Raw genomic sequence first — 27,513 nt, forward strand, 5'->3', positions numbered from 1 at the left:
CCCAGCCATCGGCCGAGGCTCCGGGTCGCAGCAGGACGGCCAGCCGGCCCCCCGGGGTCCTCACCTGAAACCCCGCCCGCCGGCCGCTCGCGGAAACGCCTCCGCGCTGGGAATGCCCGTCTGTGCACCCGAGCCTGACCCCTCCCTGCGCCCCGCGCGGCGCCTCCCCCCGTCTCCCCCTGCCCCGGGCGCTCCCCGGCCGGGCTTCCCCCTGCGCCCCGGCCCCGGGACGGTCTCGGGGAGCCGCGGCGGGGCGCGCGCAGGTGCTGGGAGACTTCCGGGGCGCGGGGAGCGCGGTCGGGGCGGGCCGGGCGGGGAGCTCCTTCGCGGGCTGGCGGGGCCCGGGGAGGGGCCAGGCGGCGGTCACTCCTCCCGGACCCGGGGACGGCGGCGCTGGCGCTCGAGGAGGCTCTGGCGGACCGGCGGGGCGCTCCGCAGCCATGAAGGGGCCCTGGGCCGTCCGTTGGCTGGTGAGTCCGCGGCCCTGGGGCGCACGGCGGGGGAGGCGCGTTGCGGGGTGGGGTGGGGGGGGCTCTCCGGGATCTGAGAGCCGCCCCCTCCCCGGGGATGGGGGACGAGGTGGGGCGGGGGGGGGGTGTTCGGGATCGGTGCTGCGCGTCCGGCTCCGGGGCGGGGGGCTGTGCGCGCCGGGCCCGGGGACCGACCCCGCGCGCTCCGCGGCCGCTCCGGGATTTGGGGCAGAAAGCGGCCTCCGGGCGGTGGGGGACGTCGGGCTGGGGTTTCCCGAGCCGTTTCTTGGCTCGGGAAAGTGATTTTGGGGCTGAATGCGCCTCCGGAGGCTTGTGACTTTCTTATCAGGGGACAGAAAAAGAAACTGGTTTTATTTCCCTTCCGGGAATCCCTCTCCTTAAGACTGTAAGTCACCGTCTCAGGTTTGTGTTCTCTTTCGTCTCGTTTCTTTTTGTCCTTCCTTTTCTTCTCGAAACCTGGCTGCGCTGGCGCTCCTGCAGCTTCTGTCCCCCCCCCCCCCCACCTGGGGCGGGAGGTGGGACCTGATCCCAGCGCGCCCGCACCCGGGCGCCCGACCTTGGCCTCGAATCCCGGGCAGCAGGGACAGTCCCCAAGCTCAGAAGCGCCAGCCTGGTGGCCCGTCGAAGGGACTTGGATCATTTGAGCTCCATGGGAGTCCACGGATTCTCGTTCTACGGGGACCCACCCAAGCTCCCAGCGCCGTGATGGGGCCGCTTATAAAAGCCACCCCGGTCCAAGCTCACCGCGGGTGCGGGCCGCGGAAGATGCCCTCAGCTCCATTTCACAGATGGCGAAATGGAGGCCAGAAAGCTCACGTGAATGCACCCGAGATCGCACAGCGCGTGTAGGGGGCAGAGCTGGGCCTTGATTTAGACCTAGGTCCAAAGTCCAGGTAACTTGTTGCTGGGGCCTGGTTTCCAGACCACGCCAAAAGTTGACAGGGAAGGGGCAGGGATGTCTGGAACCATCTTATGATGGGGGGTGGGGGGAGGGAGAAACCAACAACAACAACTCACTGGGCCTTTCGGAAGTAATGCACAATATTTGGCTTCCTTTAGGAGCTCTCTTAGAGAAGATGTAAGATTCAAAATTGATTTGTACAAATCAGACTACACTCTCTTCTTCCTATCGTTAACCACTGCTTTATCGCAGGGCCGGTTGCTTTTGCAAAATCTCTCCCCGTTCTTGGGACAGCAGCACTAGTGAGCGTAGCAAAATTATCCAAACCCAGAAGGGCTTCGTTTTTTAACTTGTATACTGTTGCATCTTTGCCAGAAGTTTTTGCTTTTCTGAAAGAATGCACACACAAATAATGTGTGTGTACACCTATTATGATGATATCTGTAGAGTTACATATAATATATGGCCTAGCAGATTAAGAAGTTTCAGGTTTATTCAATAAAATTTGTAAGTGCAGACGAATAAAGAAGAAAAAAATCTGGCACAACCCCATCACGTAGGCAATCGCCGTCTATATTTTGTGGTGTGCATTCCGTTTCGCCCCTCCAACGTGGCTCTTAAATTTAATTACACAGAATCTTGCCTCGTGCCCACTGCTCGCCCAAGAGCATACCTGTATTCTTCAAGATGTTTCCACGCTGTCTGTCGTGTCACCTCCTGTGTTTCCAGCAAATGCTGCCTTTTGTGCCTTTGCAGGTAGCAGTGCTGACTTACTAGTAACAAGAATGAGAAAATGGCGGGAGGAGTGGAACCCAGAAGCAGATGTTTAACCTTGGCAGTGGGCTTGCCTCATGTATTCTTCCCCTCGGTTTTTTCCAGTCTTCTAGTCTCTGTTGCTGCCCGTGGTCCACAGATACCCCCACCTCTTACCTCCGCACGTCTCTCTCTCCCTTCTTGGAGCCTTCTCTCCTCCAGCTTCTCCTGCTGCTTGTGTGGCACCTACAAGAAATAAGTTTGAAATCCCCAGACAATTCACGAGTGTCTAAAGGAGACAGAAAAAGTGTCAGACCTAATGTAGAAATGTGTCTGAGAAAGAGCTGTGGGGACGTCTTGCTTGTTTCCTTCCTTTCTTCTTTTCTTTTCTTTTCTATTCTATTCTTTTTTTTTTTCTTTCTTTTTCTTTTTTCTTTTTTTTTAGCACATGGCTCTGGTAGGTTTTATCTTGTACTGTTGAGGTCTGTGGTCAGGCAGGGACTAGATACACAGTTTTTTCTACATTTCTTAGAGCAGTTGTCTTAAAATTATGGTCAAGAGAAAGGAGAGGGCATTTGAAAAGAAACCAGTGTATTTATAAGCAATCATATGGAAGATTTTTGGTGGAAGAATTAAGAACGATTGCTTAATTTATAATTTAGTCATTTTCCTTTAAACCAACCTAAGAAACATGAAATGAGTTGTAGTGTGTGTTTTTTTTTTAATTTTTAAATTTTATTATTTTTTTATTTTAGAGAGAGACAGTATGTGAGCAGGGGAGAGGGGTAAAGGGAGAGGCAGGGAGAGAGAGAGAGAGAGAGAGGGAATCCCAAGCAGTCTCCACACTGTCAGCACAGAGCCCCATGAGGGACTCCATTCCACAACCTTAGGATCATGACCTCAGCCAAAATTAAGAGTCAGCTGCTCAACCTGCTGAGCCACCTAGGCGCCCCCTTTTGGTATATTTAATGTAATTTACTTTAGTTCATTATTTTATCATTTTTAACTTTTTAATGTTTATTTACTTTGAGAGAGAGAGAGAAAGAGCGTGACCAGGGGAGGGGTAGAGAGCGAGAAATCCCAAGCAGGCTCCCCACTGCCAGCGTAGAGCCCACTGTAGGGCTCGATCTCACCAACTGTGAGATCATGACCTGAGCCAAAATCAAGAGTCAGACGCTTAATGCACTGAACCGCCCAGGCATCCCTATTTTATTTTTTTGACACAATGTGTTTTTTAATGGGTTTTACTTCTCTCACAATGGACTTAAAAATTTTTAGAATGAAACGAAATTACGAAATGTAATTTAAAACAATAACCACCGGGATGTAAAAACACAGACTTCTAAAGGATGGCAAGATTGGGCAGCAGAAATGAAATTGCTACACGGAGCCCATCAGGGCCCCAGTCTTAGCTCCAGTTAGATCAACAAGTGTCCCCTCCTCCCTCTCTGACACACAGTTACCACCCCTAGTGGCAAATTAGAGTTTAAAACTTTAGAAAACTAAATTTCAGTTCTTGCCCTAAGTTTAGAGGGGGAAAGGTAAAAAGAGTCAGAAGGAAAGAGGACCCAGGATTTGGACGTAAGTCTCTTTGGGACACTAGACAAGTAATTTATTTCTAAATAGCTCTTAGGATAGAACTGTCAGGATTTTGAAAAAATCTCTCGGAAGGCTAGCGAAGCCAGATGACTCCAGTTACAACTAGCAGTTAGAGAAAATAAACAACACTGAAGGGATGTCTAAAAACCTGAATCAGGAAATCCCCCAGTTGAAAACCCCTAGTGAATGAAGTGCCTTTTGGCAAATTATCTTGGTCCCAAAAGTCCCTCGTGAGCACATGTTTTGTAATAGGTACTAAAGACCGTTGCCTTAGGATGAAAAATCATAAAAGGGCATGTTTAAAAAGTGGACCCATAAGATGCAAAGCAAGGTGAAACCAAATTTAGGACAGTGAATCTCTTTCTTCCTTTTAAGTCAGTATGGAGAGAGAAATTGACTATGATGTGAAACAAAAAATAATTCTTGAGAAAATAAAGCCACATATTTTTTTTAATTTTTTTTTCTTTAACATTTATTAATTTTTGAGACAGAGAGCATGAACAGGGGAGGGGCAGAGAGAGAGGGAGACACAGAATCTGAAACAGGCTCCAGGCTCTGAGCTGTCAGCACAGAACCCGACGCGGGGCTCGAACTTACGGACCGCGAGATCATGACCTGAGCCGAAGTCGGACGCTTAACCGACCGAGCCACCCAGGCGCCCCATTTTTTCACCACCAAATACAAGCAGTTTTTATTTTATTTATGGCCTCTTGGTTTCATCTACACTTGCACATAATTACATGTTTCCTCAGTGGTGTTTATAGTCTGCTTTCTGTCCCTTCTTGGGTACACAGTTTTTATCTTTTAATTTGTATTGGATGTGTTTACAGAGAGGGCATTTATTCAGTGCACTTGGATTTCTATAATGCTCATCACTTACTGTTTTATTTATTACCTTGTAATAATCTCTTATTATAAAGAAAACATTTCTAATTGTACTGGGATCAATCTCTATATGTCTTATCACCAAAAAAATTATTTGTAAACCACTGTCAGGACCTTAGTGTATTTAGTACTATATTCCTTTTGCTGTCTGTGTGTATCTTTTCCCAAATGTGGGGAAATGGCATTTAACTACCTCAAAAGTCCTTTTCACTTCCGGAAGGCCCTTGCTTTGAAAAAGAAAAACAAAGTGCCTTTAGCTTCCTAACACCAGCTAAGTGTCTTCAGCTCAGTCCTGAACAGGAACAAAACGCAATGCACTTGCGCCCTTTTCTTGCCTTTGAAGTGAGATGGAAACCGTAAAGCTCTAATTAGGAAGAAACTGATCGTGGTAGCATCGGTAACCCCACCTTCCCCCGAAGGCATGCGCTCCTTCTTGCCTTTGATCTGTTCCCTCCTTGTTCTGGAATGAACTTCTGTGCAACTGCAATCTTTGCACCACCGCAGCCGTCTGTGGGCATTTAGCAACAGCCGTCTATGTCGGACAACTGGCCCGAGTTCCACCAGGTGTGAGGATGATAGTGCATTTAGCATGGACTTGGGCATTTGGAGCAGGATCAGCCTTGTAAATGAGCAAATCCGACTACAGGTCAATGGGCAGACATGCTGAGCCCAGCAAGGCAAGCGCGCCCCCTGTAGGTTTTGTTCAACGGTGAGCTGGGATAAACTTGCGACATTGGAATAAACTTGGCCATGGAGTCATTAATGGCAGGCTGTCCCCTGGTCAAGTCGTGCAAGATTCCGGATGTATTCGCCTCTGTGCTCTGGGAGGCTGTAAAAATACAAGGTGTGGGAAACATGGATGCTTTTGATTTCTGAGGGCAGAGATCTTGGAAGAGAGAGACAGAGAGAGAGAGACAGACAGAGAGAGAGAGAGAATATGTACTCAGAGCGTGTGGCTTATGTTCTTGCCCCGTGCTGATGATCGAGCTTTGGTTTTTTTGCCATCCTCGCAAGGAATCCTTGATCATAGTAGACTGTTTTTTCATATGGATGTCTTAATAGATTTAGGCCTGATTGCAAAAATTGGGCTGACACTGTCCCAGACTGGTTTTTTGTTGTTTTTCTTTTTTTGTCCACATGGGATTGACACACACTGTATATATATATATGTGTGTGTGTGTGTGTGTGTGTGTGTGTGTGTGTGTGTGTATATGTATATATGTTATTTTTTTTTTTTAATTTTTAACGTTTATTTATTTTTGAGACAGAGAGAGACAGAGCATGAACAGGGGAGGGGAAGAGAGAGAGGGAGACACAGAATCTGAAATAGGCTCCAGGCTCTGAGCTGTCAGCACTGAGCCTGATGCGGGGCTTGAACTCACGGACCGCAAGATCGTGACCTGAGCCGAAGTCGGACGCTTAACAGACTGAGCCACCCAGGCGCCCCTATATATGTTATATATATATATATATGTTAGTGTGTATTTTTTTTTGACACAGAGAGAGGGTGCATGGGAGGGGCAGAGAGAGAGAGAGAGAGGAAGGCAGAATCTTAAGAAGGCTCCACACTCAGCATGGAGCCTGTTTCAGGGTTCGATCCCCCGACGCTGGGATCATAACCTGAGCCGAAATCAAGAGTGAGAGGTTTAACTGATTGAGCCACCCAGGCGTCCCTGTAGGAACGTATTTTTAATATTAGTTGCTACCTCAATGGTGGAGGATTTGGGTTTCTCTTGAAAAGTGGGAGACCTAGGCCCACATGCCCTACTCCCCTCCCCATTGCCTGTTAGGTACTCCTGTGCTCCCTCTTTGGCCCCCTGGGCATTTAAGGACTCCAGGCTCTTGTTTAGAATTTTGTAGCCCTCCCATTATGTGTTTCCTCCATCAAAGGTGACTTCCCTTCCTTCGGGCCTATTTTTGGAAGGGTGTGTTTCTCTGGGAGAAGTCAACTTCTGGTTCGCAAGGGCAGAACACAGGCTGTTGGTCTGTAAAGCTCTCAACTTGTCACTTGTAAATGTCAAGGCTGGCTCCCCTCAGATCTTCCTCTAGGAGGACAGCCGTGGTGAACATCCACGGGACTGAGAACTTGCTGAAGGTAGCCATAGGGAGGGCCTCGTCCTCAGAGACTCTGATTTATTATTATTATTGTTATTATTATTATTATTATTTTAACGCATCACTACATGATTCTGATCTCCATCACAGTTTTGAAAACTGTTTTTCTAACTCTAGTCAACATCTAATCCCAGGTAGAATTTTCTAGATTCCCTCACTGTATTTTGTTCATTGCTTGATCACTCAGAGATCTTGCCAGTCCCTTACCGCGCCCCCCCCCCCGCCCCCCAACTGCCTCAACTCTTTCTCTCTCTCTTGGTCTTTTCAGAAGTTGGCCTTAAGAAAGAAAAGAGATTACACCTTTTGAAAGAGTAAGAAGGAGTGGAATCTTCACTTATCTCTTTCATGCAGAAAAATTTATTTTATTTCTCTGCATCTCCATGTTTCAGTAATGTACCTCTTACAAAAGGACATGACTGTTGCCTGATTTTTTTTTTACCCGAATACATTAGAAATGCCTTTCATCATTGGAAATGGTGGACTGGCCATGGTGGACTGGCCATGGCCTAAGACGTCTTTCTCCTCCTTTGTTTTAAGTAACTAAACATCAAAAAAAGCAAGCAAGGAAACAGAATCATTTCTTGCTCCATTTATGTCCTCAGCAGCAGGGGACAGGGCGAAGCACTGAAAAAGGTCACACTCTTTCGATGCACCTGTTACTCATTCTTGCCATTCGAAGGGCAGCCATTTTTCACCACCTCACAAACATTATTTTCCCGTTTGCTTTCAACTTCACTAAGAGTAAAAAAATGTTTAAAAAAGATTTTTTTTTTGCCACTTCCATTTCAAATCCTATTTCTTCTCTCAAGGGCAGTTGATTTCTCTGGAGTAAGCCAAAGGGTAGTCCCAGCGTCTTCCAGCAGCTTGCTTAATTCAGTCACTGAGACGTCACTCTCTCTGAAACTACCGTGTTAGACCTTGAGTGTTGGCAAGTCCGGGGAGTGTGTGGACAGCTTGCCACACTGCGGTGTGGTGCATGGTGCGGGGCCCTGATCAACTTCCGGGTCTGGCCATCCCCACCTCAGTTCTTGTATTGAGGGACCTGGTGGGCTGTGAAGGGTGATCCATCACTGATGCTGGGGACTAATGAATGTCCAGTTACTCTCTCAGTGTCTCGTCACCTGCTACAAGGAATAGACTCTCATGCAGCCCTGTTTCTGAGTCTCAAAAGGAGCCAGTGCAAAGATTCTAGTGGGGGGGGGGGGGAGACTTGGGGTTCCTATTTGTGCATTGCAGACCCCCACCCCTGCAAGAGACCACAGACCCAGTGAGCATCGTGCCAGTGCTCAGAAACTCAGCACCCACATCGGAGGAAAGGAGACGTAAACCCAACTTCTTCCCAAGTTGCAGACCAGGATGTGGAGTTTCGCCTCTTGTGCCAGCCAGAACCCCAACCAGGAAGAAAACTTCCTGCCTCAGTTTTCTCAGACTTGGGACTGACTCTGGTTCTCAGAGAGTTCCTGCCAGACCCCCTCTTTCCACCCTCAATATGCATTTCCTTTGCAGATTCTTTGTTTCTTGTCAACAAGCGTCTGAAAACACACTGAGTTGTTTGTGTGCCTAAGTGGAGTAGAAGTAGTTAGGAAACCATTTTACAAACCTAAAACAGAGCCCAGGGTTAGGTCAGGAGTGCTGGGTTTTCCCTTGGCCCTTCCCAGTCGTAGATTATTGGACAAGTCATTTCGTGTGCTCTGGGCACTATAAAATACGACAGCAGGGGGCGCCTGGGGGCTCGGTCAGTTAAGCGTCCAACTCTTGGTTTCCACTCAGGTCATGATTTCACAGTTTGTAGGATCCAACCCCACGTCGGACTCCACGCTGACAGCATGCAGCCTGCTTGGGATTCTCTCTTCCTTTCTCTCTGCCCTCCCCTGACCCCCTCTCTCAATAAATAGAGAAACATAAAATAATAAAATAAAATAAAATAAAATAAAATAATAAAATAAAATAAAATAAAATAAAGTAAAGTAAAATAAAATAAAATCGTAAAGTAAAATAAAATAAAATAAAGTAAAATAAAATAAAATAGTAAAGTAAAATAAAATAAAGTAAAATAAAATAAAATAGTAAAGTAAAATAAAATAAAATAAAGTAAAATAAAATAAAATAAAATAAAATATAAATAAAAGACAGTGAGAATTCCTCACTGTTTGTTCTAATTACCACGAGGAGATACATATTGTTGAACTTTGTACTGGGCCAGGCAAATGTCACGCCGGAGCGGGGAAAACGGCCTTCTGAGGGACCGGAGCCCCCACTTCACATTTTCGTGGATAATTCAGGAGAGAGAGAAACAAATATTCTGATTTGCAGAAAATACTAAAATCCAGGGGCCCCCCGGGTGGCTCAGTCGGTTAAACGTCCAACTTCAGCTCAGGTCACGATCTCGAGTTTGGTGGGTTCAAGCCCCACATTGGGCTCAGGTCCTGGAGCCTGCTTTGGATTCTGTGTCCTCCTCTCTCTCTGCCCCTTCCCGACTCACACACTGTCTTTCTCTCTCCCTCTCTCTCTCTCTCTCTCACACACACACACACACACACACACACACACAAATAAACATTAAAAAAAATTTGTTTAATGTTAAAATCCTGTAGATAAGGAACGACTCAACGGAGGTCTGTCTTGCAGCTGAACAGGTGTTTGTGGCCCCTCTCTGCTCTGACATTCCAGGGGTCCATGAGGTCGCTGTGTCTACGGTTATGGTGGCCATAGAATCCCGCTATGGCTTGCTAGTCAGAGTGCTAATGACTTGTGTGGCTCGGGAGACGTGATCCTTACTTATTTTAACAGCTAGTTGCTAGTGATGATTTCGCTGAGGACCTCAGGCTCTTCCCTACTTTGGCAGGTCTGAGTGCCACCTGCCCAGAAAGCCACCTGTTGGCTCTTCCCCACATTTCCATCCACTCACTGCGCAAACATCTTACTTGGTGGCCTTCCCGGACCACGCTTTCTAAAACAGCACCGCCCCGCCCCTCCAAGTCTCCACACCCCCTAAGCTTTCTTTATTGCTTTACATAGCACTTACCCCTCCCTGGCATAGTGTGTATTTCTCTGTGTGTATTCACGTCATATCCTTGCATGGGATGCTGCATTGTATGTCTCAACGTGACTGGACCACAGAGCTCAGATATCTGCTCAAATGTTATTCTGGGTGTTTTTATGACGGTGTATTTTTGGTGTGGTGTTTGTTTTTTGTTGTTGCCACTTTTTAACAAGATTAGCATTTAAAGTGGTAGACTTTGGGGTGCCCGGGTGGCTCACTCAGTTAAGCATCTGACTCAGCTCAGGTCATGAGCTCATGATCTCATGGTCTGTGAGCTTGAGCCCTGTGTTGGGCCTGTGCTGACAGCTCAGAGCCTGGAGCCTGCTTCGGATTCTGTGTCTCCCTCTCTCTCTCTCTGCTCCCCCCGCCCCCGCTCATGCTCTGTCTCTCTTTCTCTCTCTCTCAAAATAAATGAACATTAACAGAATTAAAAAAAAAAACAAAGTGGTAAACTTTGAGTAAAGGAGATTTTCCTCCCCCATGTGGGTGGGCCTCATCCAATCAGTTGAAGGCCTTAACAACACAGAGACTGCAGACCTTGAGGAAGAAGAAATTCTGCCTCCAGACTTGAACTGGAGTCAGCTCTTCCTGACTTCCCATCAGATTTTGGACTTGCCAAGCCTCTCTCTCTCTCTCTCCCACACACAAACACACACACACCCTCTCTCTCTCTTTGAGTCCTATTTCTCTGGAGAACCCTGACTAACACAGCTCACTTACATATAATCTGTATGAGAATAGAGTCTTTACGTGTTCACAGCTCTGTTCCAGGCACCTGTCTGGCACATAGTAGGTACCCAACAAAGTATTTGCTCAGTTAATTAATGGATTAATGGGTTAGAGAATATTCCCAGCAGAATACACAACTGAAGTTCTCTGACTTTCTCATCTTTAGGATGATGGAGATGTAAAACTATTTTTCTTTTTCATTGTTTCCTGTTTGGTTAGCATCTGACTTAGTTTCTTCACATTTCAGACCTTTAATTTAACCCATTTTCGGGCCTTTTCAGCTTTTATGCAAACATTTTTTTTTTTTTTTTTTTTTTTTTTTTGAGCATTCAGATCATTTAGTTCTTTGTGGGTTTCCTGCCTTGTCACAGTCCAAATGCCTCAGTTCCTGCCCGGACAGTTTGGGTTAAATCTTTGCATACTGCAAACTTGAGTTAATGCAACCATCAAAAAGGAAATACAAGCTGTATGGAGCACGGGGCACTGCCTACATCACATTTTGTACCCGTCACTGCCTGCCCTTCAGATCAGCTTTCTTTTTCTTATTTAACGTAAGTCTCTGAGGCTCACTTGAGCTCAACTCTGTGAAGCAGATGTGATCAGGCATGAAATGAAGTTGGGCCTGATGTCTGTGCTCGTGGCCAGTGATAGTCGTGTCTTCCCATGCTCTACCCCGGGTTTTGCATGTCTCAATGTCTTGATGGATTTGGCACAGTGGATTTTGATTTCCAACGAAAAATTTCAAAACTGGGGCGTCTGGGCGGCTCAGTCGGTTGAGCGTCTGACTCTTGGTTTGGGCCCAGGTCATGATCTCACAGTTTCATGAGTTCGAGCCCCATGTTGGGCTCTGTGCTAGCAGCATGGAGCCTGCTTGGGATTCTCTCTCTCCCTCTCTCTGTCTCTCTCTGCCCCTCCGCTGCTCGTGCGCTCTTTCTCTCAAAATAGATAAATAAACTTAAAAAAGAAAAAAAAACTGTGAAACAAAAACAACGTGAGTTAGAAAGTACATTGGTTTTAGACAGCTCTAGAAAGTCGACTAGATGCACGGTTCTCCAGAAATCGCATTCGTATCACAATCCGTGAGTGTAAGATGTGAGCACTTATCTCCTAAACCAAGAATGACTCGTGGACCCGCTCGTAACACTGTCTCAGCAATACTGGATGGAATTAGAATACCAAAGAGGATGGGGCCCCCTGGGCCTAGGAGACCCCCACGCACACAGGATTGGTTATCAGCTCTCAGCAATTTTGACTTGTCAATTTGGGCTGGCTCAGTCCCCATCAGTCTCTTCTGAGTTTAACTATGTACCATTTTCTTCAGTTTCTGGTGGGAAACCTGAGTTGAAAGAGGAGAGCAAGTGTTACTCACCGTGACCTCCGTCTTCATAGCTGTGGAGGTGCCTGACGACGGGAAAGAATTTGGGGTGCTTACATCCAGTCTTGTGTTATCTGTTGCAAACAACACTCCCTGGTAACTTCCGTCAGTGGGGAGATTTTTACACTGGCTCGAGACTGTACGTGCTGGCGATGCCTGGAATGTTAGATGGCTAGTATGTTTAATCCCTGACCGTCATATAGAACAGCCAGACGGTTTTGGAATAAGGATCCTAAAAATTTGGAAAATTTTCATTGGAAAGCCCTTCCCATCTCAGCAGTTAACACTTTGCTATGCTTACCGTCACATTATTTTTCCCAGGACGCCCAATTCAGTTACTATGCATTAGCTTTTGATTCTCTGATCTAGAAGAGGGACGGATATTAACCGGATGACAGGATAACCCACAGATAAAGTAAGAAGTGGGGAACAGTCACCCGGAAAAGAGAGTTGGATGCTAATAAAGATCTTTAGTGCAAAGTTGCACATTTTGGTTTAGAAAAAGCTCATAGATTCAGAAGTCTTTTAAAAAACTGAGAGGCATCCATCCCGGGGCGCCTGGGTGGCTCAGTCGGTTAAGCGTCAACTCTTGATTTCGGCTCAGGTCACAGTCTCAGAGTTCGTTGAGTTCAAGCCCTGCGTCAGGCTCAGCGCTGACAGTGTGGAGACTGCTTGGGATTCTCTCTCCCTCTCTCTTTGCCCTCCCCTGCTCACTCTCTGTCTCTCACAGAATAAATAAACTTAAAAAAAATTAAAAAGGAAGAGGCATGCCAATATAAAGTGTAAAACATCCCCAAATTATTAATGCACCACAAACAACCTGCCTGCAAATGTGTTTTTGGACACTTAATACTCATTGTCTATTACAATCAATGTTACTTTGTATTCTTGTAACCTGGCGTATAATAGGTGCTCAAGGAACGTCTGTGGGATTGAAGAGGCAGTGAAGCCAGCATATTTAGGCATTATTCCTCTGATCTGGGTACCAGTTCAAGTGGTTCTTTACGCAGAAGTATTCATATAGAAAGCATATGTATAGGCTATAGCCTGTAGTAAGCGCCCCTGTCTCTTGGGTGTAGGGAAAGAACGCCACTGTGAAAGGCATTTGGAGACTCAGACAAGTCCTACCTTTTGCTGGCGAGAGACCCTGGTCAAGTGAGATATTTTCTTGATATTTTGGTGTCATTCGCCCTCTTGGAAGAAGACCGAATTTTAGAAATGCATTTTTAAGCACATCCATCCCAGGAGGAAAAGAGGGCCATCTCATCTCCTGTAAGGTCCCGTGGTATCCTGTGACCTGAAGGGGACACAGGCTTTGGTGACATAGGGGGAGGGGCTAGAAGGGAAGACGTAGGAACTTGTGTGCAGGGGCTTATACGTGAAGAACACTTAGTTCTCTTTACTCAGAAGGTGCTGGTATTATTACTATGCCATAGAGTAGAAAAAAATAATATGTGCCATGAAAACGGTGAAAAATGACCTTAAAAAAAGTCTTCGGAATTAAGAGTTTAAATTTTTTGGATGCTTAGCGATAGAATTTACATATTCCACCTAAAAGAAGGAATTGTTTATATTTATGGTTAGAGACACCAAAAATACTTAGGCAGTCAGAGAAAGGAACCAACCAGAGATTATGTCCAAATGCTTCCGTACGTTTTGGGGGGCTCATTTTTCCAAGGAATTCTGGTGTGTAACTGACTAAGATAAATTTGACACCGATATCACTTAAACCGATGGACTTTTATCTCCAGAAGAAGGGAACTGAAAATAGATTAAAGACTGGTTCTCCACTAAAAGAAGTTCATTTTTTTTTTTTTTTTTTTCTGAACAAAGGTGAAGAAAATCCCATCGGATTCATTGTATGGTTGGACAACCAGATAAGACTTCATCAAAACTGTTTGTTCTGTGGTTAGGTATAAAAAGAGAAGACATAGAACTTGTTATAAACTAAATGCCAGGTTTGGGAGAAGCTATCACTTCTTATCCTCCTAATAACTCTGCAAGACACAAAGTGCTGTCGTCACCTACGAGTCAGGAAATTGAGGGTCAGGGTGGTTTTATAAATTGCCTGAAGCCACACTGTTGGTAGAAAAGCCGGGATTCACACCGCAATCAGTCATTTTGAAATTTACTGGTTTTCCTATGTCACGACGTTGTCCCTCACTAGAGCTGTGTGACGATAACAATAATGGTAATTAAGAAAACAGTAATAATACAGTTTACTGGGCACCTCTTTATTATGTGCCAGAAATCGCGTGAAGAGTTTTAAGGGCGTATTCCGTTTAATTATCACAACAAACTCATGAAAAGGACATCATTTCCACTCATTTCCGCTCTATAGATAACGCAATGGAGACTGGGAGCATTTGAGGGACTTTACCCACAGTGATGGGGCCGGTAACTGGGGGGCCAGGGTTCACTTGAGCCCAGAATCCTGGCTCCTGTCATCCCCGATGCCATTAATAGAGTAGTTTGGATTGTTACAGAACCAATGTGCTCCTTTTCTGGAGGCGAGTCAGCAGAAGGAGGCAGCCCCATGTGGATTTTGCCTGTGTGACAGCAAATGTAACCGTTCGGGGCAGGTCACCCCTGTTTACCACGTTGCCTGGTTGACAAGTCAGTGTTTGCTCATGCTTTCCTTTTTCAGATACTTACCTCTGTTGCCGGATCACTGTTCAGAGGCGACAGTGCTCAGGTCGCCGATGTCAACTCCAAGGTGTTGAAATTGAGTAAGAACGCTACCGAAGGGGAGCCTGGATGCAAGGAAGGTCTGCATCGTGGGAGCAAGTTCTGCTGTCTGCCATGCTCTCCTGGTATGTGACCCAAAACATCCAGCCGTTAGCTGGAAAGTCAGGGTGAGGCGTAGCACGGAGTAATAATGGAGAAAAAATGTTTGCGGTGCTTGGTTCTCCTCTATCAGAGCATTGCTGGAAAGAGAAACAACTGGGAAATTACTTTCCGGACGCTAATGTAGTTCAACTGTATCCTGCTTGTTGGGTGCGGGTACAAATAAATACGATTTATAAATGGCAGGTGCCGCTGGAGGGAGAGCATTTCTTCAGCTGTTTTTCAGGAGCAAAAGAAGACTCATGTGTGGATATTAAAGCTTATCACAGGGGCGCCCGGGTGGCTCAGTCGCTTTGACTTCGGCTCAGGTCATGTTTGAGTTCGAGCCCCGCATCTGCCCTCTGTGCTGATGGCGTGAAGCCTGCTTGGGATTCTCTCTCTCCCTCTCCCTCTCTGCCCCTCCCCTGCTTGCTCTCTATCTCTTTCTCAAAATAAATAAAAATACACTTAAAAAAAACTCATCACAATGGGCCCGACTAAAATATATCATAGTATATCATAGTAATTGTGGGGCTCTGAAAGCAAGGGACCCCCCCCCACCCTTCAGAGATGTGTCTAGCAATTCCCTTCGGTTGGAAGGTCTCTGGAGCCTGCAAAATACATTTGCGTTTTCGCAGCTGCGACTCGGTGAGCGAGAAAAGCAGTGGACAAAGGCCAACAATTTTAGAACACCAGGGTTTTGAAACGCAAACCCAATTTCAGATCGGAAATCCTTCGAACACGAGCAAATTCGAAGCTTTGCAAAAACCCAGTTGTGGGGCAAGCCTGGTTTTCAACATGAGTAGAGTGGAGGGCTAGTTCCTACCGGCATGAACCCCTCTCAGCTGCACGGTGAAGGGAGGCAGGAGGGGAGAGGGAAGAGCACCTGGACTGCCGTAGATTAACACAGCCAATGAGGACCGAGCGTGGTAGGTTTCGTAGTGGGTCTGCAGGCTTCCAGAACTCCAGCAGCTGAACAGGCTTAGGTCCTGTGTCGAAAGATCCTACCAGCCTCCCTTGGGCTCCTGTCCAGTTTTTAATAACCTTCATGGAAAATCCCACCCACTTAGACTTAATCCTCTTTACATTTATTTCGTCTTCTCCAAATGGGAATAAAGAATGGCTTCCTAGCTTTTTTATACCTTGTTAAACATCATCCATGGGGCCTCTGGGTTAAGATCCTTATGTCTTTAAAGCGTAAGTTGCAAATTCAAACGTGGATAAGAGGCTCTGCGTATCAGACTGTCAAGAATTTTTGTGTTTGCTTTTTTTGTTTGATTTGCTTTGTTTCATTTTCTCTGAAGAAGTGCTTTCAGCCCCGCTGAGCTTGCTTGTGAGATAAGAACTCTCAGAAACCACGACTGGAATGTAAATTATCACTAACTTTTTAAGAAAGAAATTTGGACACACAGAACAAAAACTTGAAAACGTTCGTGCCTACTGTTACAGTAATAAATTTATGGGGAAAAGGTCTTTAAAAATCATCAGACATAGGGGTGCCTGGTGGCTCAGTCAGTTGAGCGTCGACTTCAGCTCAGGTCATGATCCCGCAGTTGATGAGTTCAAGCCCCGCATTGGGCTCTGTGTTGACAGCTCAGACCCTGGAGCCTGCTTCAGATTCCGTGTGTGTGTGTCTCTCTCTGCCCCTCCCCTGCTTGTGCTCTCTCTCTCTCTCTCTCTCTCAAAAATAAATAAACATCAAAAAAAATTAAAAAGTAGTCAAATGTAAAGGAAAATATTGTATGCATGGCATTTCATTGTGGTACCCTGTGATGTGGGATCGGTGAAGTAAATCTGGGAGTATTCAAAAGTTAGAATGTCTCAAGCAAATATATCATGTTTTCTCATATATTTCTGACATGAGCCTCAAGGTGTAAATTCCCTGAGGGGATTTCTCACTGATCTGTCCGTTGGATTACCCGACTGTCTCTGCTGCATCCCTAAGAATCTTGGGTGGTGACGAATGCACACTGATCCGCTGCCCTTCCTTCTCCTGCCTGTTGAATTGTAGGCTTATCGCTATTCACATTGCTTCCAACTCTTTTTATGCTCATGGGTGCTGTGATATTCATGTGTAATTTAATCAACTATTATATAAACCCATGCTATATGAATACGGAGAAAAGGCAGATTTTATTCCTATGAAAACTCATTTCCATGTTTGCAGGATTTCAGTAAAGGCGAGTTGCTGAAAGAATTGTTGATGAACGAGATGAGATCAAAGTCAATGGAAAAATCACAAAGTCCTTGAAAGCTTTTCGTACAAATTACTGGTATCTTGAAGGTTTTATTTCCATCAAAAAGAGGAAGAAAAGAAAAAAGGGAGGGAGGGAGGGAGGAAAGGGAAGAAAAACAAGAAAGGAGGCATTTTGGATGTCACTTACATGAGGAAGAATCTGGAATTATAACAACTTTTTCTGTGCCATCAGACTGGGAAGTCATTATATAGTTATGTTTCATAATTTGAAATATTTACAGTATTTTTTTCAATGATTCTGTACGTGAACTGACTTTTGATTGACTGATCAAAAAGCCATCCCTTCACCATATCCGATAAGAAGGATTCTGTGGTACACTGAATACATCACACACACACACACACACACACACACACACACACACCCCGCATGCACATATACTCGCATGTACGTGTGCGTGCATATGCGTTAAGAACACACCAAAATGATAGTGAATCTCTCGGAGTGGTTGACATATAGGTGCTTTTTAGACTTCCCTAACTTTTCCAAAGTCTCTACGGTGAGCAAGTGTACTATCACTTTCAGAAACGCATGTATTTTAAAATCTGATTTGCAAGAAAACAACCGCTCACTTTTGATACTTTGATCAATTTAGGTTGTATACATCGGAGGAGAGAAAACTCTGGGTTTCTTGTATGCCTGTCATGCCCTAGACCTTGGGCTGGGCATATTGTGCAAGGTAATCCGCTAGGGAGGCTGATTCGTTTAGAAACCAGTATAACACTACCACTGGCAAGCGAGGAAAATTGAACTTTGGCTCAGTTTTCTTAAGCATCCCTGTGATGTTATACAGCACTGTATTTGAATTTGAAGTTGGTTCTGGGTTTTCACAATCGGTTTATTTTTTTCTATCGGCACACTATTGTCTTAGTTTATGATAATATCACCCATGTTTAAATTGCATAATTTGCGTATGTAGTATTTTGTTTTATCAGAAAGAATGCTATCGTGTTACTAAGAAAGTTACGTATCCAGGAAAAATAGCTTAAATTATTGTTGCTGTGCACATGTGTGTGGCAGACAGACTCTGTTTATTCTTTTAATTTTTTTAATTCTTTTAATACCATGAATAATTGGGGTCACGAGTCCTGCTTCCTCTTAGATTTTCCTTCTCTAGCTCTTGCCCAACATAGCACTTACCCCCATGTTTTCCCCAGAACACTTACCATCACCTGACATCATATGCTTACTTGTGCATTTTCTGCTTCTTCCCTGGAAACACGGAGCCCCTGAAGATCTAGGCTTTGTCTTGTTTCATGCAGCATCTCTGGCTCCTAGAAAGTGCCTGGCACACAATAGGCATTGAATAAACACTTGTTAAATAAATGAATTTTCAGGAGAAAGCATGGTTGTATAAAGCTTACTAACACCGATACAGTGACTCACTTTATTTGTAAAGGAAATGTGAATATTATTCACGATTGTGTGTACTGAGATAAAAAAAAAACCTGATGATAAATGTTGTAAATACGTTCACGCCTTCCCATCCAAACGTACTCTATCCCTTAATGGCAAAGGAACAGAAAGAAATTGAATGAATACCAGCCTCTGACCTCCTTGCAAAAAAAGTTGCTAGAGGCATTTCTTCAAGTGCATTTGGTCATCGTAAGCTTTTAAAAAAGATATACTCCTGGGGCTCCTGGGCGGCTCAGTCGGTTGAGCGTCTGACTCATGGTTCGTGAGTTCGAGCACCGTGTCAGGCTCTGTGCTGACAGCTCGGAGCCTGGAGCCTGCTTCGGATTCTGTGTCTCCCCCTCTCTCTCTGCCCCTCTGCAGCTCGTACCCTGTCTCTCTCTCTCTCAAAAATAAATAAACAATAAAAAAATTAAAATATATAGTCCTATTGTGAATCATCCTATGTCTGTAGGCATATTCCTTCAGTCGCTCTTTTAGGTTTAGTCTTGGGAGCCGTCCTGTCTGTTGACGTGATTTTCACAATAACCTTCTCCCCCGTTGTGTTTGTACTTTGTTAGCCTAACAACCCTGACCCCCATTTTGTTGTCATACCTGCACGTCTCCCATGCTGTTGCGTGACCACCTTGTGTTCAAACACTCGTTCCATCTCTCTCTTGGGCAGGCACACGAAAAGCTGCTGACTGTGAAGAAGATGGGGGTACAGCATCCTGTATACCCTGTGAAGAAGGGAAGGACTACACAGACACGAGCCATTTTTCTCCCAGATGCAGAAGATGTAGAATTTGTGATGGAGAGGACGGTAGGCATCTTTCAAAGCAATCAAAAAGACCAATCATGGGGCTCCACGTAGAACCATGCATAATCCAGTTCGAAATTGGGGCCTACTCTGGTACTATGTTCGCACACAGAAAAGGGCAGCATGGAGCTGGCCGGGGTGAAGTGGGACCAGGTACCAGGCTAATCACCTGTCTACACATTTGCGGGTCAAATCCAGGCAGTTCTCCCAGAATAACTAAATACGAACCTGGTGAACAGGGTTCATCCGCTCCGATCAACATTGCATACATTTTTTCGCCACCTTGATTTATGCTCTTGTCGTGGCCCTCAAGAGCTCAGAAGCCTCCTGATACAAGGACAGAGGAATCCAGAGGTGCGTGGGATGCTCCCCGTTCTTTGAGGATCGATTTTGTCCTGATAATTCCAACGGGGGACCTGAATTTTTACGACCGTCCCAATCTATTGTGAGAACCTAGATTCAAATGTAACAAATACTCCCAGTTTCATTTGATATCAAGAAATCTCTGGACATAAAGCTTTCCTTGGCCCCACGCAGGCTCTAAAGCAATGTTTCTCAACTGTGGCTGTACATTAGGGTCACCCAGGGAGCTATGAAAAATGTCAACTGTTAGGTCCCACCTCAGAGCAATTAAACAAGGATCTCTGAGTGAGGGCTTTGGCCTTGGTCTGACTGACTGGGTCTGGAGCAGGGCCTGATATTCTGCATTTCTCACAGGCTTCCAAGTGATGCCGATTGCTGCTGGTCTCCACCCCAGGCCCTGAGCAGCCAGGCTCCAGAAGAACAGGGGAGCTATTTAAGCACAAGTGAGGTGGCATTCGTTGCTGGATTGTCTGCCCACTTAAAACTCGGCTAAAATGATTTCGACTATTTCCACCTGGGGTTACCTGTTTGCCATGTAAATACTCTCTGTGTTAGGGAAGATGTGCCGATTTAAGCGGTAGATCTCAAAACCTCTTGTGGCCCCTGCTCACCATTTGCAGGGTCCACTTATAACCAGCTGCTCTAATTAATGGTCTGAAAATTGGCTTTCTAGGCTTAGAAGTGGAAAAAGCCTGTACCCGGACCCAGGATACCAAGTGCAGATGTAAATCAAACTTTTTTTGTAACGTCTCTCTGTGTGAACACTGTAACCCGTGCATGATGTAAGTTTTCATCTTTCTTTGATCAAAATGCTAGAGATCTACCTGGATAGACCATGTCTTCCCAGGGGGGAAACAACACTGGCTGGGAGTCAAGAATTTGGGTTCTAGTCTTGCTTCGCCGCTTCGTTCATTCAAACATCCAGTCTCCGAACGTTGATTGAACATCTCCTATGTGCTGGATAGTGCGCGAGCTGCGTAAGCTAAGAAGTGTCCTGAGCAAGCCATGTTCCCGGCATCAAACGTCTCAGGAGAGAGGCAGAGGCAGAGAGAGTCAAGAAAAACAATGGTTATGGGGCCAACACCGTGTGTCGAACAGCAGAAGAGACTTGCGCCCAGGGTGTTATGAGTTCTACAGGAGAACCTTTCCCCTCGGCCTGGGGAGGTGGGGGGCGGGGTGTGAAGATATGACACGTGGCCAGAGTCTTGAAAGAGGAAAGAGAACATTCCCAGGAGTACACAGACGGATAGGACATCTCGAGCAGGGAACAACATCTGCCGAGAGACAGGTGGACACTCCAGAGAGCAGAGTAGCTGGCCGGGGTGTGGTGAAAAGGAGCCAGGGCCAGATGACAAAAGGTGTTGTCTTTCATGCTACAGATCTTAGTTTTGAGCCAATGGTAGGAAACCTGATGGTGCATCTCACTTTTCTTCTGATTAATTGGGTGGTTTTGAGCAGAGTCAGCTAGCCTCCCTGACCCCCAGTTCCCTCACTCAGAGGACGCAGATAACACTCACTTCTCCTGTCAGCCTCGCTGCTGTGACGTCAGGGTGGGTAATACGTGTTGTATATTAGCTTTTGCTTTGTAAGTTATTGTTTTGTGCAAATAGAAACGTTTAGCATTACGTTCAGGTGCCTGGCCTTAAACTTGTATTTCACCTTGGGAACGTTGGCTTGACAAGTAGGGACACGATGCCTTATGTCTCTTACTTACTAGAAAATTCTAAATTATGGGCAGTCAACCTAGCCCTTACTTCCAGCCCCACATGTCTGAGAGTGCCTCATGGCGATAGGATAGGTAGGGACTAATGTACGAAAATAAGAGGAATAATAGTGTGGGTTCACTTATGTGTGAGTTTCTTTCAAGAAGTCTAGTGCAGCATTGTAAATGTATATTCTCTTCCTTATGATTTTTAAATGTCATTTTCTTTTCTCTAGCTCACTGTATTGTAAGAATTCAGTATAGGGGTTGCCCGGGTGGCTCAGTCATTAAGTATCTGACTTCGACTCAGGGTATGATCTCACGGTTCGTGAGTTTGAGTCCCACATCAGGTAAGCTCCAGCCCCTCTTTGGGTGAGCCCCGCTTCTCTCTCTCTCTCCCTCTCTCTCTTTGTCTCTCTGCCCCTCCTGGGATTGTCTCTCTCTGCCCCTCGCTCATTTGCACTCTCTCCCTCTCTCTCTCTCAAAAAAGGAAAAATACAGTATAGAATGCATACAGTATACAAAATATGTATTTTTAAGTTTATTTATTTGAGAGAAAGAGATAAGAGTGTGAGAAGGCAGAGAGAGAGAGAGGGAGAGAGAATCCCAAGCAGGCTCTGCACTGTTATGACAGAGCCCCATGTGGGGCTCTATCTCACAACTATGAGATCATGACCTGAGCAGAAACCAAGAGTCCGGATGCTTAACGCACTGAGCCACCCGGGGGCCCCAGTATACAAAATATGTTAATCCACTGTTTATGTTATCAGTAAGGCTGTTGGTTAACAGTAGGCTATTTAGTAGTTAAGTTTTAGGGGGAGTCACAAGCTGTATGTGGATTTTCAGCTGTGCATTGGGGGGGCTGGCGGTCAGTGCCCCTAACCCCATATCCTCGAGGGTCAGCTGTAATAATAGTTCTAAATACCTCATAATCTCCATTCAATTTTCTTCTCACCATAACTGTTGGATGCAAATGTTATCTCTTTGTTATTGATGGGGAAACAGGCTCATGGTGGATAAGCCACTTATCCTAGCTCGCTTACTTAGGGAATCGGCTGAACCGATCTCATTCAGGCAATCTGACAATCTGACTGTCAGGGTTCGGCTGTCGAAGAAAACCCCAAGGATTTTCCTCTTGAGTGTCCTCATCACCACTGGATGCCCTGACATCTCTACTGGCCAGCTGGGTGGGATCTCTAAGCAGTATCATGGGTAGTGCTTGTCCTCGCGTCTTTTTATAGTCCAGTGGGACTGTTTTGAAATAGTTTTTTGGCAGTTTATGATTTCAAGTTGTTTCCTACGAGTTTTAAGATCTTTGTCCATTTCATCCTTTTTCCTAATTGTCAATGTTTTATTACCTTTCTGTAATTCTTGGCAGCGTAAAGATTTTTTTTTAAGTTATCCCTTCGCTCATTGTGGGGCTCAAACCTTCGACCCCGAGATCAAGAACTTACAAACTGTGAGATCATGACCTGAGTCGAAGTCAGTTGTTTAACCGGCTGAGCCACCCAGGTGCCTCTCAACTCTTTGTCTTTTAAAACATAGTCACTCTGTAGGATATTTCTCACCCAAACATATAAATCACGTTATGAATTTGTGCCAGCGTCAGATGCTAATCTAGCAACATTTGAGGGAATATGTTTGTCAGAGATGCAAAGATAAATAAAATGGCCCTGCGTGTATAGTGTGCCGTTGCAGATGATCAAGGAGCCAGTCCACCAGGCATTTTGAATTTCCTCTGGATTCTTTCATTTTTAGGTGTGAACATGGAATCCTTGAGAATTGCACACCAACCAGCAACACCAAATGTAAACAAGGTGACTGTTTCTTTCTATGACTGTATTCTCCTTTCTCTCGTCCCCCCTGTAGAATCTGACGAAAAGCCAATCCCTTCTGATTCTTTGGGAGTACTCTGTTTAACCTTAAAGATGACTTGGTTTCACGTTCAGTGCTCCATGTTTCTCCCTACAGGATCCAGCTCCAAACTTCTGTGGCTTTGTGCCCTGCTCCTGATTCTACCGTCCGCACTAGTATGTTGCTGTAAGTTCTTACTGTGTTCAAACTGCAGGATGAAATAACTTGGGAAGTAGTAATTCCCAAGAATTCCCATCTGTCTCCTACCCATAAGAAAACTGCCAGGTAGGCAGCCTTGTTGTGTTGTTAAATTCCTGCCACCGGATGCACCCCCCTGAGACCTGATAAGAATGAGGGGTACGGCCATCCCTCAGCTACCGGTTTTAAACAATTATTCTGAAGTCCCGAATGGATATTCCCATCCTCCCTGTGAACAAGGATGTTTTCATCCAGGCCCCAGCTGAGTTGGCCAAGGACGAGAAGTAACCCTTCACTGCTCACTGAGATGGTCCCATGCATTAAGAGAATAAGAAGTGGGGCGCCCGGGTGGCTCAGTCAGTTAAACGTCCAACTTCGGCTCAGGTCACGATCTTGCAGTCCGTGAGTTCGAGCCCCGCGTCAGGCTCTGTGCTGACAGCTCAGAGCCTGGAGCCTGTTTCGGGTTCTGTGTCTCCCTCTCTCTCTGCCCCTCCCCTGCATGCACTCTGTCTCTCTCTGTCTCTCAATAATAAGTAAACATTGAAAAAATTAAAAAAAAAAAAAAAAGAGAACAAGAAGGTTCTTCCCGGGCAAGCCTGCAGGGAACACTTAATAAATTCATCCTCTCTGTGCCTCCTCTCCTTTTTCAAACTCCATGGGTTTTTCTTTTAATTTTTTATTTCTCCCCCTTAATTTAAAATACTTTGGCAGTGTAGTTTATGCCAGGGCTACCGAGAAAGTCAACACGTAAGCCCCAATTGGGTATATTCGTGATTACTGCAGGAAAATCGCTCATAAAGGCACAGAACGTGTCAGGTTTTGAGAACTCTAGAGCATCCGGTTTTTCCTTCCCCATTGGAACAAATCACTGTCTCCGGTTCAGGTGAAGATGCAAAGGGTGCTTTGCCTTTGGAGACCAAATAGACACCAGCTGTGCTTGGAGATGTACCCACTCCTTTCTTGCATCTCCTACTGACTCGATGTGTGTACTTAGCTATTTGTGTGAGTATGTACTTGAACTGCCCGGCATGAAATGTCACCCCGGGGCAAGCCGATGCCAACTTGCCACGTCCCCTGGCTTCTGTGTTCTGCGATCGACACTCACCCAACTCCAAGCTGGTGAAAGGGAGCGGCGGGGCCCCACGATAAGTGAGAAGCCAGCTTCCGGCTAGGCCAGGGTGTGATGAACGGATGACTCGCGTGAAATGTGACATACCCCTAGAACATTCGACCGAGGGGGCCGGGATTTCCAGAAACGGGACAATGCTGCCTCTTGGGTATTGGTCACGTTAAGTTTCAGGGAATTGCTCCCTCCTTCTCACGCTTCTCTTCGTAGGAGAGTGTGTTCGCACAGGCTTCCTGCAAGCCTGAGAACCGAGTCTGATAGAAATCTCTTTGTCTTTCAGGTGTGTTGAAAAAGTACAGGAATACGAAGAATGGCCGCCGGAGATCTACAGTCTCATCTACTGTAGGTGTTGAAACGTGCATCGGCTTCCTTAAGGAAACAGAGAAAGTAGTCATTCAGCTTTTTATTTGTTCTTTTTTTTTTTAAACAAACACCTATGGTGTGTGCGTGTGTGTGGGCTAGAGGGGCATCAAAAATGAACTAAGGGGCACCTGGGTGGCTCAATCGGTTGAGCATCCGGCTCTGGATTTCAGCTCGGGTCATGATCTCATGGTTGGTGGGATCGAGCCCTGCGTCAGGTGCCGCGCTGAGTGTGGAGCCTGCTTGGGATTTTCTCTCTCTCTCTCTCTCTCTCTCTCAAAATAATAAAGTTTAAAAAAGAACTGAACTGAGATATGGTGCCCAGTTTATAAGAAGCCTCGACACAAATAACGTAAGTATGAGAATGTACTCAGCGTGAGTTGGAGAGAGAACGTGGCCAAGCTTCTGTGTTCTGCGTTGGTGTTATCCCTGCAGACGCACTGCGGACAGACGTTCTTTACGAGAGCAGGGACTCATTATCCGAGCCCCGGGCACACAGAAAACTCTGAAAGCCTGTCGCAGAGGCACAACTCAGCTCGCTCCAGCCACTTGTTACCTTGTCTCTCACCATATCTTTTATCAACGTGGATCAAAGCATTTCAGATAGCAAAAGATACAGTGGGGAGAGAAAACAGTTCACTTGATGAATGATGATTTCCATTTGGGGTCAGGGCTCGGTGAAAGTCGGGGTTTATTAAGTAGTTTCAACTTAAACCATTTTCTCAGGTCAAAAAGAAGATTAGTAACTGTAAAGGAAATTGTAGAATAATTATGTTTGTCATGTTTATTCTCACGAGTCTATATGAAAAAATCATCTCAGCACATTCCATGAATCCTTAGATTCCTTGCCTGCCTAAAAAATAAGCTAATATTCCTTAGTTTCGGGCAGCATAAAACTTTGGATGGTGGGAGAATCCTTCTCAATCATGTAATCTAGCTAATTTTATACATCAAGCTACTGATTGTACCTCCTTTGTATTAAGGAAGAATTAGACAGTTACATGTAGAATATTACATACAAATATATTTTTATTTATCTTGCTCCTTCCCTCCCTTTTTCTTGTCCCCTCAGGAGAGTATCCCAATGAATTTCGCAGGTAAGGCTTCTGTCTTTTCATTTCATGGAGATGGCTTCCTTAGGCGTTTACGGGCTAATTTCAGTGACATATCGCGAGGTCTTACTCCTCGTTAAACACAGTCCTTCCTGCTCACCGTCAAGTGTTTATCCGACAGTGTGTTTGAATGTATAACTAATACTCACGGTGAAAACTGAATTGGGTAGCAAGAAGACAGTATATTCTGAGGCTTAAGAGAATTTTCCTCCATAAACTGGTTTTTATAGAACGCCTGCTTAAGTTGACCTAGCGGCCAAATCAGCTGAATTGCAGACTCTGTTATTAGTGGTGTATTCCTGGTTCTGTAATAATATTCATGATTCTGTTCAGTCCTGCTCCTTGGCCTGTGAGTCAGAGAGAAGATCATAGAGTCTTGCCTGCCATTGAACTTTGTGGGCCATTGATCATCCAATCCATAGGGAACGTCAGAGGTGATCTCTCCCAACGCTCTTAGTTTATAGCTGAGAAAAGAACATGTACCGAGATGTTACGTGACTTGCCCGGGTCATCGAGCGCACTACTGGGGTCACGGGAGGGGTGGGGTTTTGTTTCCCGCCCACCCCCTCCGACCAGCTCTCTCGATCTCTAGGACTTAACGAGTATCTTTAATACTATTGGAGGAGAAGTAAACATGGTTTTCTATGAGCATTTCATCTAGAGAAACCAATGTTTAGAGACTGTCCTCTATTTTGCAGACATCGACTTGAGTAAATACATCAGTAGCATTGCCGAACAAATGAAAATAACTCAAGTCAGAGAATTTGTCCGCAAGAACGGTGTCAACGAAGCCAAAATAGACGAGATCAAGAACGACAACCTCCAAGACACAGCTGAACAGAAAGTCCAACTGCTCCGGAATTGGTACCAGCTCCATGGGAGGAAGGGCGCATATTACGCTCTGATGAAAGGTCTCAGGAAAGCCAATCTCTGCGCTCTTGCCGAGAAAATTGAAGATATGGTCCAGAAGGACAGTGCGGGCTAACTTGAGAATGGAAACCGCAAACACGAAAATGAAAGACAAAGCCTGGCTGAATGTGAAAAACAACTCAGTTCTGAGTATCTACTAGTCCATAGAGAGCAAAATGAGCGTCGGAATGAGTTCTTAATCGCTGTTGACCATCCACACCGTTCGCGTGTTTACAGGGCGTGTTTACTTTTTCATTCGTTAGGTTCTAGAGCTAATATATTTACGGGTTTGGAGGGTCTCATGATTCTGACTTGAAGGACATTGGGAAGACAGAGCCGGTTCAAAGTAAATATAGTAGCATGACTTGTACAAGTGTGTGTGCAGAGGAGAAAAGATTGGGAACACACTCTCGTGTCTACACTCGAGTCAGAGGGTGTGGGTGTGAATGGCATCCGTGCATGTGAATGCAAATGTCTATCCCTAGGTTGATTCCCCTCCATAAATCAATAGAAGCTGTGAGTTTGTTGCGATGTCACAATCACTGAAAAGACCACTTCGCCTGTACCTTTACCTCCGTACTGACTCTAGAGATCCCATTGTTTTTGCAAACTTTCCACTCCGAGAAGAATATTTGAGGAAAGTTTGCATGTGCTCTGAATGTTTCTATCTCAAATATCTCTGTACAGGTTACTGGCATTTCC

The 27,513-nt window shown here is 45.5% G+C and overlaps 1 protein-coding gene across 2 annotated transcripts; it reads left to right on the forward strand.

The window, feature by feature from the left end:
• Window positions 1-302: 302 nt before the first annotated feature.
• On the forward strand, window positions 303-26,916 carry FAS (Fas cell surface death receptor). Of its 2 annotated transcripts, none has more exons than XM_042907763.1 (9): window positions 303-470; window positions 14,539-14,704; window positions 19,053-19,190; window positions 20,224-20,332; window positions 23,011-23,069; window positions 23,224-23,292; window positions 24,711-24,817; window positions 25,863-25,887; window positions 26,601-26,916. In XM_042907763.1, exons 1-9 carry the CDS (start codon window positions 441-443, stop codon window positions 26,885-26,887), a joined length of 990 nt encoding a protein of 329 aa, XP_042763697.1. In that variant the 5' UTR covers window positions 303-440; the 3' UTR covers window positions 26,888-26,916. The 2 variants fall into 2 exon arrangements, with proteins under 2 accessions (XP_042763697.1, XP_042763698.1); XM_042907764.1 differs by having other exon boundaries at window positions 309-470; window positions 24,711-24,772.
• The last annotated feature ends 597 nt before the right edge of the window (window positions 26,917-27,513 follow it).

This window comes from Panthera leo, chromosome D2 (assembly GCF_018350215.1).
Source record: "Panthera leo isolate Ple1 chromosome D2, P.leo_Ple1_pat1.1, whole genome shotgun sequence".
NCBI classification, from domain to species: domain Eukaryota; kingdom Metazoa; phylum Chordata; class Mammalia; order Carnivora; family Felidae; genus Panthera; species Panthera leo.

Excerpts from the sequence above, each read along its gene's own strand:
- FAS (XM_042907763.1), top strand. The coding sequence starts at position 441 with ATGAAGGGGCCCTGGGCCGTCCGTTGGCTG. Across the intron at positions 471-14,538 it reads CCTGGGCCGTCCGTTGGCTG|ATACTTACCTCTGTTGCCGG; the intron begins GTGAGTCCGCGG and ends TTCCTTTTTCAG. Across the intron at positions 25,888-26,600 it reads TATCCCAATGAATTTCGCAG|ACATCGACTTGAGTAAATAC; the intron begins GTAAGGCTTCTG and ends TCTATTTTGCAG.